This window comes from Pholcus phalangioides, unplaced genomic scaffold (genome assembly GCF_987345545.1).
Source record: "Pholcus phalangioides strain wild (caught in Gottingen) unplaced genomic scaffold, Ppha-v1.0 ptg000015l_1, whole genome shotgun sequence".
NCBI classification, from domain to species: Eukaryota; Metazoa; Arthropoda; class Arachnida; order Araneae; family Pholcidae; genus Pholcus; species Pholcus phalangioides.
This window is the reverse complement of record NW_028301608.1, coordinates 22814575-22834261: the sequence shown is the minus strand read 5'-3', so window position 1 is coordinate 22834261 and position 19687 is coordinate 22814575. Positions and strand designations below refer to the sequence as shown.

General features: G+C 35.1%; 1 protein-coding gene across 2 annotated transcripts in view; it reads left to right on the top strand.

The window, feature by feature from the left end:
* The window catches only part of LOC149075684 (uncharacterized), a 108258-nt gene that overhangs the window by 84859 nt on the left and 3712 nt on the right, over positions 1-19687 (top strand). For both annotated transcript variants that reach the window (XR_016194190.1, XM_089245434.1), the window contains exon 4: positions 15339-15433. Coding sequence is in view for 1 of the 2 variants with exons in the window: in XM_089245434.1 (XP_089101560.1) it covers positions 15339-15433 (95 nt within the window). In the remaining variant the exon portion in view is untranslated. The remainder of the gene's footprint in view (positions 1-15338; positions 15434-19687) is intronic.

The window sequence follows — 19687 nt, the reverse complement described above, 5'->3', positions numbered from 1 at the left end:
ATACGCTACAGAAGGACGTACCTTCTGTAGCGTATTGTTTAGTGCACTCGCCTGGATTAGCTCACTTATCAAAGCGGTAAACGGGGAAATTGGAACGGCACAGAATATGGGAAGAGGTCTAATGATAAAATTGGTAAAAAGTATTCAGTAAAAAAAAAAGTTTTAAAATTCTCTCTTTCATCGATGGGGGGAAAAACTTCTACAGTTTCTATCAATTAGGAGATAAAGAGGCTGAATAAGAGTTTCTTATCTTTCTTTTCTTATCTGTTTATCTTTTCCCATGTGTTAATTCATAAATTTTTTTCAGATCCCTCTTCCCCACATCATAATAATCCACTGAATTTAGTTATTCTGATTCTTCATCCGGCGTTAGATAGATTAGTGTACATTTTTTTATATCATCACTTACTTAATTTACAATACCTATTTCATCATAGAAAATGCCCATTAATTTGACCCCTGAAGCATCTTTAAAGGCTCATTCCTATAGCCAATTTGAAGATAAACATTAAATTGTAATTGGAAAACCAGCTTTGTACACAAGGGCAAGTAATTTTCTTCCTATTTCATATTTTGAATTTACTGGCAGGTGTCGTATCAACGACAACAACTCTCCGTTTGGTTGTAGTACATGTGTGGTTATAAGTAGGCTAATTTTTTTTGTAATTGCTTGATTACATTTCCTTTTTTTTACCTTGAAGTTTGAATCCAATTTTTTTCGCAATGATTTGGGACACGAAGAAAAGGTAGTTATTTATCTGGAATGCAATATTATTTCAATACATTTATTTCATGTGTGATTTTTGAGGTTTTTCACGTCTTCAATAAGGCCTCATATAAGCAATACAATCCTAAATATAATTTTTTAAATAGTATTTCCGGGTTTCTATACTCTTTATTAATAATATTCGACTACATTGAAAACGTCGTTTTAGAAGAAAATACCGACTTTCATTTTTTTTTACTTTTTAGGAAAGCTCTATTCTTTGTGATTCAGAATACATAATTTAAATTTTTCTCAAAATTTGACAAAAAAATGACTTTTTCATGCAAAATGGCATAGGTAGTCCAAAATTTATCATTGTTTTCATCATTTAAAAAAAAAAAAAATGTTATTAAAGATCACTAAAGTACCATTTTATAGAAAAGTGCTCCCGAACGTAGTCGAATAACTTTTCTACGACAAAAATCATCAGTTCCAAAACAAAAAGAGCATTTATATCGAGAACATCCCCAAAACTTGTTAGCATGTAAATGAATTATTCAATTTAGAATTTATTTTTCCTTCGACGATTTCGGATTACTTTCCCAACTGGGACATTTAAATTTTTACTCAAAAAAAAAAAAAAAAAAGGATCAAATGCGAAAAATCGAATGCATCAACGATTAAAAGACATCCCAAGCGAAATTAACAGTACACATACATAAGTGGTAGTACCCGGTTAAATATCATTTCCGAAACGTTTCCGTACGGGATTTTTTTCACGACGCCAAATCAGTGATCCGTTTATCCCGGATGCGAAACCGTGCAACGGAACTGACTCGAGGAAATGAGATTCACAAGAAAATACGCAAACACACACAAATGAAAATACGCAGAAAATACAAAAGCGAGATGAAGTTCTCTTGCGATGGAAAATAGATGCATTTCAACGTATTTATATCTCAAAAGCATACATCCTTGTTTTCGGGGTTCCTTTTTTCATACATTTTTTTTTCTTCACTTCCTTATTTCCTTGCTTTAAACCAAAACCGGAAATTGAATTCCAGAACCGTTTGTTTGCACCATTTCTTCCCGATTTTTTTTTTCTCCGTCCTTCTCTATTCCGTTTCCTACGGGGTTTGCATTTCAAATTTAGCGCCATTATTTCTTCTTCTTTCTAAGGATGGCGATTGTTTCCTTGGAAATTGAAGGACTTGCTTGACGTTATTGACTCGTTCATTTCCCTATTTGACGGGGAACTGGTGAGTTATGATCACAAACAGAACGTGGATAAATAGAAGTAACGTAAACTGGGTTGACGGGTGTAGATTTTGTGTGTGGACGTTTTTTGTATTGCTGTCGGGCCCACTTGTAACGAAATCGTATATTGCGAACTACTGATAATAACGAATTCTTTTTTCATCTCAGTTAAACTGCAATACCAAAACTGTGTTGAAATATCGCTTATAGCGAATTGCCGTGTTTATGAATATCGGATAATATGAAGTATTTTGAAGTTTTTTTTAAAAATTATAATATATATTAAGTTCCATGATATCAGCAATTGAAGTATTCAGCCGTAAAACGGCCCATGCCGTTTTATCAAACTATAGAAGAGACCCAATTAAAGTGATCCCTGAATTATTAGGGAAACACTTTTTTTTTCCGGGATTGCAGCTGTGTAAAATGGAATAGAAACGTCAGTTTGTTGGTTTCTGCAAGAAATGAATTGAGGAACTTGTAACGGAAGCTGTATATTGGTATTCAGTCAAAAAACCGATTTTCCAATAAGCCATAGACCGTTATTCATAGACCGTAACATAGACGGTTGTTTCTGAAACAGAATTGAAGTGTTCGGCAGAGAATAAAGTCTAAATGTAGTATTATTGAGGTATTCCGGAAAAGGCTGTGCGTATTTTCTGTCAGCGTCACCAACAGCTAGATGACGATGTGGTGGTCAAGTAGTGATTGTGACGGAAACGCATTGCGAGGGCCCGGGTTTGAACCCCGCCGACGGCACAGTGGTGGTGCAGTTGGTTTTCTGGGGTACCCAACCTCGAGGTACTAATACAAGCCGATGTTCCCATTAAAATGTTTTACCATATATTCTTTTGCGCAACGCCTAACAAATAGGTACATGTGAAATGTCCATGTACGTATAAACCTAACGTGAAGTTTGCTTCTTTGTAATGCTTGCTATAGTGCTGCCATCTGTCATCTATTTTTCGAACTATGAGGGAAAAGTGCTTATTGAAGATTGCACCGTTATACACCGTTAGGCCTGTTGCTCTCCGCAAAGGGTTGTATAAACGTTCGTTATTGCAGCCAAATTGGAGATAAAAATTCAGAATCGCTTTTCACATAATGTGAGGTCATATTTTTTCCATTTTCTATTTCTGGCAGCTGTCCTAATTAACGACAACAACTTTTGATTGTTGCAGAACGATGATTGATTGTTGTTGATTTGCATTTTTTTCATCTTGAAGTTTGCAATCCGAATATTTTTCCTCACTAAAAGTTGAACCCCGTGAAAGTAGTTATATATTTGGAAATCAATATTACTTCATTACGTTTATTTCCAGCATCTTGCAGAAATCTCCATACGATAGCAGACAGAGGTCACGATTAAAGAGATCAAAAAACTTCTACACATGCCTAGACATGCATTGCCGGGTCTATGAACAGTTTATGTGTGGTAATAACTGGAAATGATAGCACAGAGCTCTTGAGGTCAAGATGATTCTGCGATGATTTTTCATCATTGGCCCTGATGAGATTCCTTTTGTCCCAAAAAAAATCTTATCGGTGTGACTTGGCTTTCTTTTTCGAACTCCTGTTGGTAAAGTTGTGATTCTGGTTCTCTTGCGATGATGAAGTTGTTACTTACATTTAATCATATTTAATCACATTTACTCATATTTAATCACATTTACTCATATAATCGCATTTACTCGCATATACTTGCATTTAATACATTACATTGTGGACTTACATGTACATTGAAACCACACGCTGGATTGCCAGTATGATTATGCTTTTTATTTCTTTCAGAAAAAAATTGTAGTCCCCAGGGTATTCACCCATCTTATTAGTTTTAACTGTTATTGCAAAGCGCACTACTGCAGCAGGAATTGTCAGAGTCTTGATGAAAGGTATTTGATGGGTTATCTCTACCCATTGGAACCCCGTATCACCAATTATGGTTTTCGGTTACATTTATTTTATATGCAGTTTTTGAGACTCTGTGTGTCCTCTCTAAGGTCCTATATAAGCAGTGCAATTTGAAATAGATTTTTTAAAATGATTTTTCCAGCTTTATATACGTGTCAGTATTTAAGGAAAAATAATCCACTCGAAAAATGTATGTGCATTTAAGAGCTAAATATTTCATCAATAAGACAACCAGTGTCTAATAAACTGATTTAATTAGATTAAATATATCATCCCACACCCCAATAAGTATAATTACTAAAGGAAACTTCTATCAAGACTGTAAGATGTAGCCACCAAGCACTGTAAACAAAGTTTTGCAATGTTTTCATGAAACATCAAAACACAGGTTAAGATAATAGTAGGCACGGAAAGAAAGCGGGATAATTATGAGAGTTTTTGAGCACCATTTGTAATCATGGATGCCCGCTCTCACAAAGGAAAGATACTCAGGCCACATTGCCATACGGCAATATCGGCTCATTGTCTTTACGGAGTGGATACCTCTGGAAATTTATTTATAAAAACATAAATTTCAAGATACATCATAACAAGTACAAAATCATAATCTAAGTATAAAATCTGATCACAGTCCCGGTATACAATCGGAAATCAAACACATATCGCATATTAAATCTTAATTCGAATAAAAAATCCTAAAATCTCGTGTATGAAACTAAATCAATGATGAATCACAGATATTTATAATAAACTACCTATAATACCCGGCGTTGCCCGTGTTTTCTTCAATGAGGCTTTTTGGATCACGTGATATCTCCCTCTTCCATTGAGGGACATACAAACCGTGTCTAAGTTAACCAATATGGCGACTTTCTGCGCGACTGACTCATGAAATAAAGAAATCTAGATTTAAAGAAACGTAGAAATGAATATATTTTTTCCCCTTTTTTAAGGGGCGCTGGGTATTCCGATACCATCACCCGAACTTCAAGTTATCCATCTGCCAGTTTCAGCTTCCAATTCTAAAAAAAAAAAAAAATGTTAAAAAACCCAAAGCCCTTTAATCGACCTCGCCAATAGTGGTCACAATGCTGAAGGAGATGTAGACCATTTATTAAAAAATGGATCTGGCGCTCTGTTTAACTGTTTCACGGTCACGGCCAGCTTCCAAAAAGGCTTAATTAAAGCCGTGAAATTTTTTCGATGTACTTTTACGGGCCCAAAATTCATTTTAAAATATCTTAACCCACATGAATTTATGCAGTTTGAATATCAAAATTCAATACGGAGACATTAATTTTCATGCTTGAGAAGATATAAATAAAAACCTGAAATCAATACTATTGCCTGAATATCCAACTAAAAAGTAGGTCCGGGGCTAATTACTTCATATTTAATCTCCTGGTCTTCGTATATCTCTCTAAGCGAACTCAATATTCCAAAAATCGAGAATTCTATACAATTATTAAAATTATTGATGTGACAGAAAATCCCACCAAATTTCCGCATTTTTCTACATTAAAATCGACAATTTCAACACTGATTTCTGTGAGGATCACCCTTTTCCTGATTATCAAAGTGATGCTGATGATGATTACGACGTCATTCAAAAAAATCTCATTACTGGGAGTATTGGAAATGTGGCAAAACATGATAAAGGCATAAACTATTATACATTTACTGACAGCGTTGAAGAAATGACAAACCATTGTAAAGGCATATACACGTGTTAAACGCATTGCTAGGGAACCACGGTAACCAAAGTAAACGTTCCGAAAGTGATTGCTGAGGCCCAAAAACCATTGTTGCCCTACGGTTTTTTGCCTATTTGGGGCATTTGCCCTGCTCTGGCGAAATTTTAAAGTAGCCTATTGTTTAAGTCGGGTCCCATTTGGTATATATGCAAAATTTGGCGACGATCGATCTAAAATTGTAGATTTGTATAGAGAACATACACACACACCCAGACAGACAGACACACACACAGACAGAAAATCAATTTTATATATATATAGATATCTGAATATAATTTATAATTGAAATCTATAATGAATCTGATTTATTGGAATTCGTAATTGGTTTCATCTTCAATTTCCCACTCTAACGGCTGGACTTGAAATCACCTCCCTATTTCATTTACAGCGATTATGGCGTCATCTAAAATAAAGAGTACGTACCCAAGTCATGCCGCCAGTCACTAAGTCACCCCAGTTTACCGTAATCTAAAATCAATGGGAAACAGCCGAAATGCGATATTCTTATATGATATTCTTCCTCCATGCATTATCATATGTAATGAGACGAAGGAATCATTTGGAAGAAAATATATTGTAACTTGGTGACAGGATGGGTTGAAGAACTATACCTATTATGTGTTCGCTATACTCAATTAATTATATCACGAGAGATGGAGAGCACGACAAACAAGACTTTATTGGACTACAAACTGACTGACTGGAGGACGTAGAAGAAAAGAGAGGAAAGGTCGAAACTAAGAAGCTACGAGACCTCTCGTGGGACATCTGCCACTAATTAAGACTGAGATCAATGATTAAAGCTTTGTTTGACAAGTCCCTACGGGGCCTGAAACCCTTTCGCGAACTCCAAGACTTGCTTCGACTACAATCAGAGCCAATTTCTCCACGAATTATAGTACTGAACGGGGTTTTCCATTCGTTATGTAATGTACGGAATCGGATCATTTTCCGAAAGTACGAATTCCTATTCATTTCTTTTTGGATTTCTAGTAATTTGGTAAACAAAAATGAAGCAAAATATTCACTCGTAATTTTTTTTTTACTCTTTTTTTTTTTACAAATACGCTAAAGGGATAAACTGAGTATTAAAAATCAACCAAAAGCCTTAAATACCGACGTACAGTGAGTTTATTTAATTAAGTATTATATGCAAAGACTCTTTGCCTGGTTTTAATTCGAAGAGATTTTTAACAAGTTCAAATGTTAATTATTTTTTAAATTTATATATTATAATTTATACTTGTTTTTAAAACGTGTTAAAATTTCTTTCGAATCAAGTACAAGTGACATCATCTTCGGATCTGAGTTAGGTATGACTGTCTATGTGCGGCTCTGTTCAGCGCACACGAGCTCTAAGGGAAGAAGATTCGTTGGCTTTGTAGTCTAGTGGTCTCGAAGTCCTCCAACTTTGAGGCGAGTCGATCTAGCCTTTAAAAAAGTCTCGCTACAGAGAGCAACAGGCCTGCAATGGTAAAATTATTCAATTACTGCTTTTCACTCAGAGCTAGAAAAATTTGTGGCAGATGACAGCGTTACACTAAGAAGCTTTTCACGGAAACAAGCTTCATGTTAGGTTTACAACACGTGCATGCACATGCACCAATTCGGTAGAAATTCCGCAGAGGAATGGCAACGAGGAGCATTAGTGGTTTAGTAGTAGCAGTGGTCTAGTGATATATGGCGCTCAACGGGGATGTGGGTTCTATTCTCCGGAAAGCCAGTTGAATTTTCTGTACTGGATTTATCTTCGCATGAATCAGCTGTCGGAACCTTCGTCGAAATTTGTTATATTCCCTGTCTCTCCTGAGGCCAACAAAATAAAAATCTATGATTCGAAGTGTAATATTCACTGAAATATTTGAATTCAAAAATCGGAGAAATGTTGGGAAAGAACAACATAAACTAACGGGCACAACGCTTCTTTCCATATTTTATGCTGTTTTTTTTCTGACCTCCGGGTTTTGAATTCAAATATCTCTGTCATTATTACACTTGGAAACTCGGATTTTTTTTGTTGGCCTCTGGAGAAACCGGGAAACAACTTTCTAATTGAGTTTTCGAGCACAGGGTATCCGTATAAAAAGTTAATTTTTTTATTTAATAACTAGAACTCCTTGCAATATGAATGACGTATCTGAGATCTGCACGTTATTTGGATACGTTTTCTAATTAGATGTATGCACGCATCTAGGATTAACAGTTCACCAGTAAAATGCGGTAAAAGGAATTATGGAATAACCCGTAATACTCCATATACATTATGTATATATATCAGGATTTTTATTCAGATGCATCATGAGGTACTGACAAACTAAACCATACTGCATTTTAAGGAAAAAACCCCAGTATCTTATACGTATTACTAAAATATGGGAGATATATCTTCTTTGGGAAAATATCGTATTTTTCCCGGAATTGTTTAGAAAACTGTGGAAATAAAAATGGAGATTTCAGATGCTGGTAGAGAGGAAAAGGTATAGCAAAACCATAGATGGTATCTACTGAAGAGAATAGATATCCACCAAAGAACGAAATGCTCCACTTCACGTTTGAAAGTTTCATTTCGTGACGTCACCGTCTTGGAATTCTGAACGGATCCATGGTCGAGAAAAATATAGTAAAATGATAGTATACGCGCAACAAAAAATTCATGAAAAAAAAAATGGAGAATACGGAACTGTTATGTATGGGGAAAAGTTTTTTTTTTTCTGCCGTTATAACGAGGTGCCTGTGTACCAGCAATACTGAATACTGGTGAGATGGAAATACAATGTAGAAAGAAGAAGAAAAAAATAGTATTCTTATATATTTTCTCCAGAGATTTTTTCGAGTACACTTCTTTTTTCCGTACGTTTTGTCACGCGAGGATGCTCAAGTCTTTCTTTTTCAGTAGAAAGTCTTCGGTATATTCGTATAGTAGAAATAAAAAGGCAGAGGCTATTTGGGAATTCGGGATGCGTGATGGCCCCGCGTTGAAATTCAGCATCCACGAGAGCAGCTTTTGGAAATATAGCGGAAAAACAAAAAAAAACAACAAAATCTACGTTTTTGTGTAGACACTGTGAAATAAGAATATACGTATATTCTTTAAGGGGAATATTTTCAGCCGGTTTTCCCAACATATATTCACTGTATAGTCATACTCGGTTATAACGACATCGATGATTCCACGAAATTTCGTCGTTCATAATCGAAGTTAAAACATTTTTGAAGGAATTTCAGAAGCGATCAGATATTATATTTTAATAAAATTTTCATTTCAAATCAAAATTCACTTTACAATTATTTTTTTATCATGACCAAATGTGATAGATAGAAATACGGAAAATTCGAGTATTCAAAAGCCAAACAGTGTAAGCCACAATTTCTTGAAAATCACTTGGGTATTGCAATTGTATCTTCATTGTGAAAATCTTCAGTTGCCAAAGTATTCAAGGCTTGCAATAGCAGATGGTGACTAAAAAATTGATATTTTCTGTTCCTCATTAACAACACATTATTTTGTCACATTTTTAATGTCTATTGAATTTCACTGATCGCCTTCTGAACCCTCCAACTGATACGGGACATCATCGATTCTCGCCAAACATGTCAAATGTCGACGAAATTATAAAGTAGTTTATGAATAACTCTTGGCCAGAAATACAAAGTTGCATTTCGTCGGCTAAAGCGTAGGTGGTGAACACTCGTCTGGCTAGCGAGAGACCGGGGTTCGAGTACCCGTGGTGGCTTTGATGAATTTTCTTCCTCGTAATCTTCATCTCCACATATAACTAGTCTTTCAATGAATCTTGTATAAAATTTATTACGCGAGAAAAAATGAACTTGACAAATATGAGAGATTAATTTAAAAAAAGCAATATTCATTTTACTTGAAAATATGGAAGTCTGATAGCAGCACTAGCTAAAACACGAAACAAGCACAACTTTGACAATATGCATAAGTTAGGGCGACGAATCTACACACACTTTACATTCCTACATTACCTGTTCCTGATAGCTATTAGGAATTAGGCAGAGAAATGTGTACGAGGTACATGTACGGTTAAGTAAGTCATATGTATTATATAACACAATGTATGTAAATTCTGCAAATTACTTTCATTCCTGATTCTAGTAAAGATCAGAAATTATAACCTAAGCTGTACTGAGAAAATGGGACGCAATGATTCATTTCTTTCTCTTATGCATCGTGTTCCCTTCTTTCTGCAGCAAACAACAATAATCACTCATCAATGAAGGGTTTCACCTGCCTTGATATCACCCCCCTCCCTTCTCCATTACAAATGTCTCAATGGAACCTTTCTCTTTGTTCATCACTGCTCCCAGGTTAGGATCCTTTCAAGTATTACGTCAGCAATGTTTTAGCCATTTTTGACCCCCCACCCCGTCAGCAAAAGTCAGCAAAACTCTGACCCTTCCCCCCTTGTCAGCAAAATTTCGTCATCAGCTCTGCCCCGGCCTCCTAACACATATTGGGGGATCAGAGACGTACCCGGAGGGGGGCGGAAGCTAAAAGCTCACCACGATCAAAAAATTATTTTTTTAATGCAACAAATATTTTTGAAGAAAATTAAAATTTCGGAAAGACAAATACCTTTATATGCTGTACAGGATCCCACGCCATAGTCCTGTCAGCAACACCCTTGTGGGGGGCCATAATGCCAGTGTTCCTCTATATTCGATTCGTGAATTAATTATGACTCGTTAATAAGAAAAATCGTCAGTTTTGATGAAATCTAAACGACAGAGAAAGAAAAAAAAAACTTGAAAAAAATTGGGGGTTAAAACTTGTGGCTGTGTCTACGACCCAGCCGCAAGTTTTAACGTTAATATGTTGTTTGTGCGCATTGAATCGCAGGGTAGGTACTGACATAATGGAATTATGCCATTATAATCGGTTTTGTGGTTGGAATAGCTAACAAACGATACCAATGTCGTCTATTCGGCTAGTTTGGTTATATTTGACATCCATATATTTTATGTGCTAACTTTTACAGCCACCTCGTTGAAGTGTTGTCTGTGGTGCCCCAGTATTTGTATTTCTATTTTGTTGTGAACTGCTCGAGGTATCGCAGAAAACAATTTGTTACAAATCAGGGCAGCGGTGCTGGTATCCGGACGGTAAGAGATATTGAAACCGCAGCAATATCATTGAATGCACCTTTGCAATGTGCATCTGACGATACCATTGCTTTTGGCTTGCGTTTGGTACTTCCTCAGATACGAACGTGCAAAGAATTTTGTCATGCAAACTTTTTGCGAATGCTGCCGATGTCGTCAGATGATTTAAAACACGCACTAATGTCAAAATTTACAAATGGTTTTTGGTGCTCACAAAACTTCTTTTTTTCGACTCTCGAAATAACCGTTTTTTCAAAAAAAACTTTGATTCATTATTTTGATGATATTTTTTTCCAATTTTTTGGGCATTTCTTAAAATTATTTTTCAAGATTTATTTAGGGCAACAACATCCGTGCCTTGGTAGTGAGTAATTGGTGAAGTCTTAATATTCACCACCTTCTGTTTTCTCTTAAGATACGTAGAATGTCCGAATTAAAGTTTATGTTTTGTTACAACGAACTCGGAGGGGCCGCTGGAAGATTAAAATAACAGGAACAAAAATAGCCGAAGGAAAAACTTCGTAGAATGAAGTTGATAGAAATCAAGAGTTCGTGAAATAGAGTGGATTTCAACATTAGCCCTATGTCATACTGTTCGGGACGGAGAGGACCAGTTTGTAAAAAAGAGTGTGTGAGGCTCGTAAAATCGAGCGTCGAGTGTAGTTATTGTTTACTGGGCCAATGGTTTCGTACTTTCGCATGTTATTTTTGTAAATTTTATACCATTAAATAAAATAAAACATTTAAGCATATTATGGTTCTTGCGTGAGATAAAAATACACTTGAACTCATTACGAACAATATTATACGGTTGAAAATAAAATAACAAGCACCTTCATGCTCTTATATTAATCACAAACATGAAAGACACTTATGTATCCTACATAAAATGCATTGAAAGTCATCGAAATACTACGTAGGTGATTAGTACTACTTACTTACATATATACTAAAACAGTCAAAACTTATTTACGTACAGTGCTATTTGTACATTGATTAGAATAAAATTCAATATATATACAATATTATACAGAAAAAAAATCGTCTTCACTTGCAATCAGAATTCATCCCTAAAGTTGATGTGTAAGATGTTTTTTTCGTTTTCAGGTGTTTTTGCTTGTCATTTGGCACGTTCTCTGAGATATTCCTTGAAATACATGCGAGGAATGTTGTTTTTCAAAATAATTTCTCTGCCAATCTTTTGATATACTATGAAGTGATTCTAAATTCATGAGACAAACTTTGAGAGGCGATATAATAAACCAAAACCTGCGTCTTTGATCAGAGAATGTGGTTGAATCGCAGTAGGAAATTAGGTAGAGGATGTTTTTTTTTAGAGTCCACACAAACAAATATCATACTTTTCCGATGGATTTTCTGTGATATGTGCTATCAACCATTCGAGTGTGGATAGGACCCTTCGAATTGAGTTTGTTCTTTTATTTGTGCAATGACAATCAAGATCATACCGCCTCAAGCAATGATCAAGCGGCATAATGACTTCTGGTAGAATTTGCGTTACCCAGGTTGCACCTTGAGAAGGCCTACCATATTACAATATCATGCATACCCGCACCCGCTCGAATATTTGCTTGCAATTTTGGCAGCAAATGCGTCAGAAAAATATACTTGCTTTTGGTGAAGTGCTGTGTAGTGTGCACTTTCTAAAATAATCCTCTACCACCTTTTACGATTCGACCCCATATTCTAAGACAAAAAAGGGCTTGTTCAGGAGTCATACATCATGTATTAAAGTTTGTCCCATGAACCACTGTATGTATATGGATGGAATTTTAAAGCACTTATGCAAATGTATAACTCTAAAATACTTATGGGCACTCTAGTGAAACGCCTGGGCACTTTCCTTTGGAATTTGTGCAAAATCATAAATATATAATTAATTATGGTATTAGAGAGATATAGATGGCTTTTTTCTCAGCCAGAGATATCAAGGAAACAGTTATTTTCCGGATATTATGCTGAGGTGAGCTCGGAAAGAAAAGTCATCACGTCTTATGATAAAACAGTTATTACGAAAATAACTGTTTCCTTGATATCTCTGGCTGAGAAAAAAGCCATCTATATCTCTCTAAACCGTCCCACCCGGGGGCCATTTCCTGAAGTTAAGAGAGGCTACTAATGCCTCTACTTCAGCTCCTCACGACACAGTGCGTGAAATTAGGAAGGCAGATTCATGTGTCTCCAGTGGTGTAGATGGTAGCATGCTTGCCCGGTATGCAAGAGGGCCTAGGTTCGAGTCCCGGCGGAAACGTGATGACTTTTCTTTCCGAGCTCACCTCAGCATAATATCCGAAAACACTCTCAAAGTGGAGAAAAATTTTCCCCAGATGGCAAAAGTGAAAATTTTCGAAAACGTAGAAGCACGCTTGAAATGACATAAAAAGAAGGGCATATCCTCTTAAAGGAGAGGACGGCTGGTAACCCCAAATAAAATGCTACACAAATTCAAATGCTGTAGTTTATAATTACTATTTTATAAATAGAACAATATAATAAAATGAAAAATAAAATATCAAGGACTCGAGAAATAGGGTTCCTGTCTGGTAAATGCTAATCAATTTAGTATAGACAAAAAGACAATGAAAGGAGAAAAAAAATATATAGTGCCTAAATACTGCATAACTAATGTTTATTACAATTTGCGCGCGTGGCGTAAAACTATGCTACCCTATTGAAGGTTGCATTTGGAATTATGTTTTTTCGTGTAAGAATATATTATTGATGTGTTTGAAACAATTCTATAATTAACAATTACTCTTGAGTAGATGAATGACCATGCTTATTTTGTTATATTTCTTGATATTTTTTTTCCTTTGCAAGATATATAAACATATATTTGTGTTTTAAGATGAAGGTAGCATTAATATTTTAATAATATTAAGGTACATAATATCTACCTTACAGTAAGGTATATACATTCTAGATAAGGAGAAAAAAATTATTTCACCTCTTTAATTAATGATTCAATGGAATTATTGAAAACGAGATGAAGGAAATAAATATTCGAAAGAAAAACAAATTGCAGTTGTTAAAGTTATTTAAGTACTCAAAAAAAAAAAAGAAAAAAGAAAATAAAAACTGCACTTCAAAAATTCAATATTTCTTTAAATGCTGTCGCCATCTAGTGCTTTTTTATGACACTGTAAATGCATGTTTTTATAGATAGTTCCAGAAGATGGCAGCACAGTTTAACTCTGTCAGTTTTTCGTGTTTAATAATCCTATGATATCCGAGAGCGAACAATTCATACTTACGGTATCAAAATTCACATAGTGGCGTGTTAACGTGTAGCCCTACTGGTGCCGTCGTATATGGGGCATGAATTATTAAATAATTTTTTATTACTTTTCCTTATGAATTCCATACAAGAGTTTTCATTAATTCTGACAAATAATTCATTCATTATATTTGAATCTTCAATAATTCTGACAAATAATTCATTCATTATATTTGAATCTTCAATAATTCTGACAAATAATTCATTCATTATATTTGAATCTTCAATAATTCTGAAAATATTTTTTGAATAGAGAGAGAGGTATAGATGGCTTTTCCTCAACCCAAAATATCAAGGAAACATATGATTTCGGTATATTATGCTGAGGTGAACTGGGAAAGAAAAGTCTCGGCGGAGACAAGATGACTTTTCTTTCCGAGTTCACCTCAGCATAATATCCTGAAATTATCCGTTTCCTTGATATTATTTGAATAATTCTGAAAATATCTTTTTCAGCAATTTTGGAAATATTTTTATAATTTTCATGAATTGCAAAAGAGTCTTTTAAACTTGTTCTGTAATTATTTTTCAATAACTCTGTAATAATGTTTTCAATAACTCTGTAATAATTTTTTCAATAATTCTGTGATAATTTTTTCAATAATTCTGTGATAATTTTTTCAATAATTCTGAAATGATTTTTTTCAAGTATTTCTATAAATTCTGTAACTATTTTACCCGTCTTTTTTTTCCTGTGGGCCACTGCTGAAAGTTTCTTTGATAATGGTCCACGGGCTAGGTTTTGAAGAATCCTAACCTATGCAGTATATTGTGCAAGTATTTGGCCAACTGAAGCTTTTCTTTTTATGTTTTGGAAATGTATGCTCGTAATTAGATATTTTGCACGATTTAACGGCCCGAACTATATCACACGTAGGTCGAAATTCTACACTTGTATAACATGAAATTTTAGAACCGAATCAAAACTCGTGAATATTTGAATTTGTTATCAAAGATGAATTCTAAGTCTATTTTAATTTGATATGGAGCCTAAAACAGAGAGGAAAGCAAATCTTAAAACAGTTTACTTACAGAAATAAAATTGCATTATAAGTGACGTTATGATATGATAGATGTCAAAGTAACTATAAAAAACCAAATTATATTACCCAAAGAATATAAATATTTTAACATCAATTTCTCTTTTGCATTTCTTCAAACGTGTTAACTATTTGTGATGAAAATTTACGAGACATTTATCTGAATCCAAAATTGTATTAGAACCAAGTGTATGGTGTATATTTTATGTACTGTACTTTGAAGTGTTTCTGTTTCTTTTTTGTAGAACTGAACGGAGTTGAGCAGTTAAGGATATCATTTAGCTTAGAGAAATTATTTTACATTGGTGTGATTTTAACAGCTGCCCTTCCAGTGTCTTAGGTAAGTTTGAACACTTCCCGCTTCCGTGTAAAATATATTTTTCGAATTCATCGGCTTTTACGTTCAAAGTCAAGAAAAAGTGCAAAAGGATAAGATCAACGGAACGTGCAAACCATAAGATCTCTCGTCCGTTCGGTGGCGCCTCTAAATGGTATGCCTTTGTGTACTCGCACTGTGTCACATAATGTATCACGCTTCTCGAATGACCGCATCTACTATTTCACCGAATGAACAGTGTTTTGTGAGGAACATTACTATTTCTCTCGGCATCACTTCTTTCATTTTACCCACTTTTGGTAGTATTACGTCGAAGACCTTTCTTCCAGTTGTGCATATTTGCCAATGTTGTTGCCATTTCTCTTCTTGCGAGAGCAGATTTTTTATGTCGGATGCCGGTAATTTCATTAGGTGGTTTTCATGCTGATGTTTTATGGCCTCTTTTGCGAATTTATCCGCCATTTCGTTCCCCTCAATACCTACATGAGCTTTCACCCTATTGCTTGAATACACGGCATGCTGCCTGTCTTTATAGTTAATTTTTCTGCAAAATTCTTTGCATAATTGCCTGCCATCCAGAATACAGTGTTGTTATTGAGCAATCGACTGTTCCATTTGTCCGTTACTTTACCCAAGTAGACACTGATGTACGCTGCTTCTACGCCATCCACGGTCTTGGAGTCATCAGTAAAAATAATTCGATGGGTTGATTCTTCTGAATCTGAGGTCAAGACCTGTGTTTGCAAAATATCTTTCACCGGCCGAACTACTGCAGTATTATATAACATGCAAAGAAAAATAATTTCACTGAAACTTTTGCTGTCACCTATCGAAGAAAACTCCGATCGAAGTTGCTGACCGGCATCTGAATAGCGTAATAAAATAATAGAAAAAAAATTGTATCATATCAATAATATCTTAACGATATTTGGTCAAAATTTTCGAGACGTAGAAAAATTACTGTATACAAGGGCTGGGGGAAGCCAATGGGGCTTTTAAGACGACCGTGCACTTTTCCTGAGATGTTCGAACGCTCTCACCGCAAGAGGGAAGTTCACTGATTTATAGCCCAGGGTAGGCGCGGCCCAAGGACATTATTTCTTAAAATTCATTGGCTCGAGCAATATATGCATTTTATTGTATTATATATATTATTGTTATTATTGCATTGTATTAATTATTAAATGCCGTTCTTATTAGTCATTTTTATGTGAATGAATAAATGTGGAACCAATTATCCGTGTTTCCATTATTTCCTATGGGGGAGTTTGATTCGAATAACGAGGGATTCGTAAGAGGAGCACGTTCGCGGAACGAAATTAGCTCATTAACAGAAGTTCCACTGTAATAGAAATAAATGTGTTTTTTATAGATGTTGATTCAAGTTTTGGTTTGTGCTGCCGTCTGCCGGTAAATACTGGAAGTTCAAAGTTTTTCGTTCTACTTAATAGATGGCAGCACAAGTCTACTACGGCTAAAATTGACAAAAATGAGTTGTACGAAATATTACTTTGTTTTTTCCTGCATATACATATTATATATTATATTTATATGTGGTGGAATAACAAAAAACTCCTTTAAAAAAATCTGAAATAAAAAAACACTTTATTTGGTAAAAATTTTAATTTTTCAACCATAAATTGTTAATTTCGTTAGTCATTGATTATAATGTTTACAAAATTTTCAATACTTGTATTCATATGAATTATCAAGAAAAAACGATCATCCTACATGAAGGAAAAACCAATATTAACCAATAAAAACTCAAAGGAAAAAGGGGACTTTACAGCAATGTTTTTGAAAATGAGATAGCAGTGCAATCTTGTAGCCTTCAAGAAATACTGTCCCCACGTGCATTCTTTTTTGGGGTAGAACGAATTTAAAGCCGTAAAAAATTGCAATAAATTTCCGGTATACTGGGGGAAAAACCATTACACTCCAAATTTTTGCAAAAAAAAATGTAATCAGCTCTATTTAACTCACAATTTGAACTTCGAAAATTTAAATTACTTAAAAAAACTAATGCGTACAGTGAAACCTAGATATAACGCCACTCTGCGGAACAAAAAGAAAATATCGTTGCGAAGGATTATCGTTATATCTAGAGGCGGCAGCTTAACATTTCTAAACAAGAGTTGGAAAAGTACCGCTGAAGAGGGATTTATCGTTGTATCGAGTATCGCTGCAGCGAGGTTTCACTGAAAAACAAAACAGTATAAACATGACAACAATAAATGCTTGATTAATATGAAAGTTATTACGTCACGGATTTTATTAATCTACCTTTTTCTCAGGGGTATTTTACTTTCTTGTGTAATTTATGATATTTATGATATCGGTTTTTTTTTTGTTTTTATCAAACAAACAGATCGGCGTAATCATTATTACTACTACTCGCTTCAACTTCAACGACTCACTTTTTCGTGGGCAATTTGTTATCAGAGATGCAATATATTGAAAGAAAAAAAATGCAAGGAAATAAAATGTGTGTGCAATGAATTAATCGATCGAAAAGAGTACGACATTATTTGAAACCGATAGGCATTCATTAGGTGCCGAGCTACAGTTTGTTAACGCGTAAAAAGGACCGACGGCATCTGCGGCTATATAACAGCACATTCAGCAAAAGAGGGGGGGGGGTTGCTCCGATAATCAGCCGATGAAAGAAAACATCGTTATAACCGGGGTGAGAAAACACAACATTTTTCCTATCAAGGAATGATGTAGAAAGAGAGTTAGAGAAGGGAGTTCTTTCTCGGGTATAATAAGGCAATGTTCGATCGGTAATCGATAGCGGGAACGCTCTGGATAAAGGCCAAACACGCTTCCAACAATCTGTTCCCACAAAACAGAGGAGAAAAGATGCCAAATCTTTAAATGTTTTATTTTCTTGTCAGTTCAATCTGACAGATACGAAAGTCTCGTTTACTTTGACGCATGCCATCGATGACTAGAGACATTATCTCAAAAGCAATGTCTTTTTTTTTTTAAAAACACATATAAATAACTAATTTTTTATCTCTCAGCTTATATAAATTACATAAATATATATATACATACTGTATTGACAGAACCTGTAAATATATGCCTATCTGTAATATTTATATTTAGAATTTGTGTGTTGAGTAATTTATAATGTGATTAGAGAAATATGAAAGTTTTCCAAATGATCGTCGTTGCGAGGAGAGTACGGGAGGTGGATCCTGGGGTGGCGGCCGTGGGTGTAGCACCCTGTTTCCCGGGCATTTACATCGCCCGGTTCTTCCAGCACACTTACACTCCTTAGGGTAACCAGCTTATATCTCCCACGGAGTCAGGGATGGAGTACGTTTGGTGACGGTGTAGTAGTAGTAGTTGGAGGAACATAGATTGTGCAACTTAGAGGGAACATAAATCCTTTCATCGATAAATGTACCTCCATACTGAGCGAAAGCCACATAAAACCGCGCATAAAAATTATTCAGTGGGGGGATATTATTTTTTATTCGAATTAAATTTCTCAACAATTAAAGCGGCATTCCCAGTAGAATGGGTCCATGTGTGTCTCATCAAATATTAAATAAACTTTCAATAAGTGAAATCCCAAATTATCAATTTTGAAATATTAATCTGATTAGTTATGAAAAGCTCCTTTCTCTCATTGGTGCTGTTTTCCTTCAACTTTTCTCCAATTTTTTTAATTCAATTCTCTCAGTAAATTAGAAACGTAAAAATATCACTTAGACACTGAGGTTTTTTTCGTTGACCTCAGGAGGGTAACGGCAACAACTTTTTTATTGAAAATTAGGGAACGTGTAAAAATTTAGATTTTTATTTTATGACACATTGCAGTTTCACTGCTGAAACCGGTACAGAATGATTTTTGAACACTTTTTAAACTATAACCATGTCTCTACAACGAACAGTTGTTGAGGTAAAGGTGGAATCAGGACTTACACGACGCAATGAATGAATTCCAGAACTTTGCCACCGGACTTATCCCGTTTCCGAGATTTCTTCCAGCCCAGCTTCATGACAAAGTCCGGAGCACTTTATTATGTGTCCAAAAAAAAAAAACCAAAACAAACATATAAAATATTTACAATATATTTTGCCGAACAACTGGGTACTAATTGGTAACAAATTTTTTTGGTGATTTCAGACGAGATGGGGTTGGGAGTTGGAAAAAAGTTCGGGGTTTCGTTAAGAAAGTACGCATATTAGGATGGAGGTATATTTTAAAAGCAATAACCCCCCCCCCCCCTTATGCCATCTCAT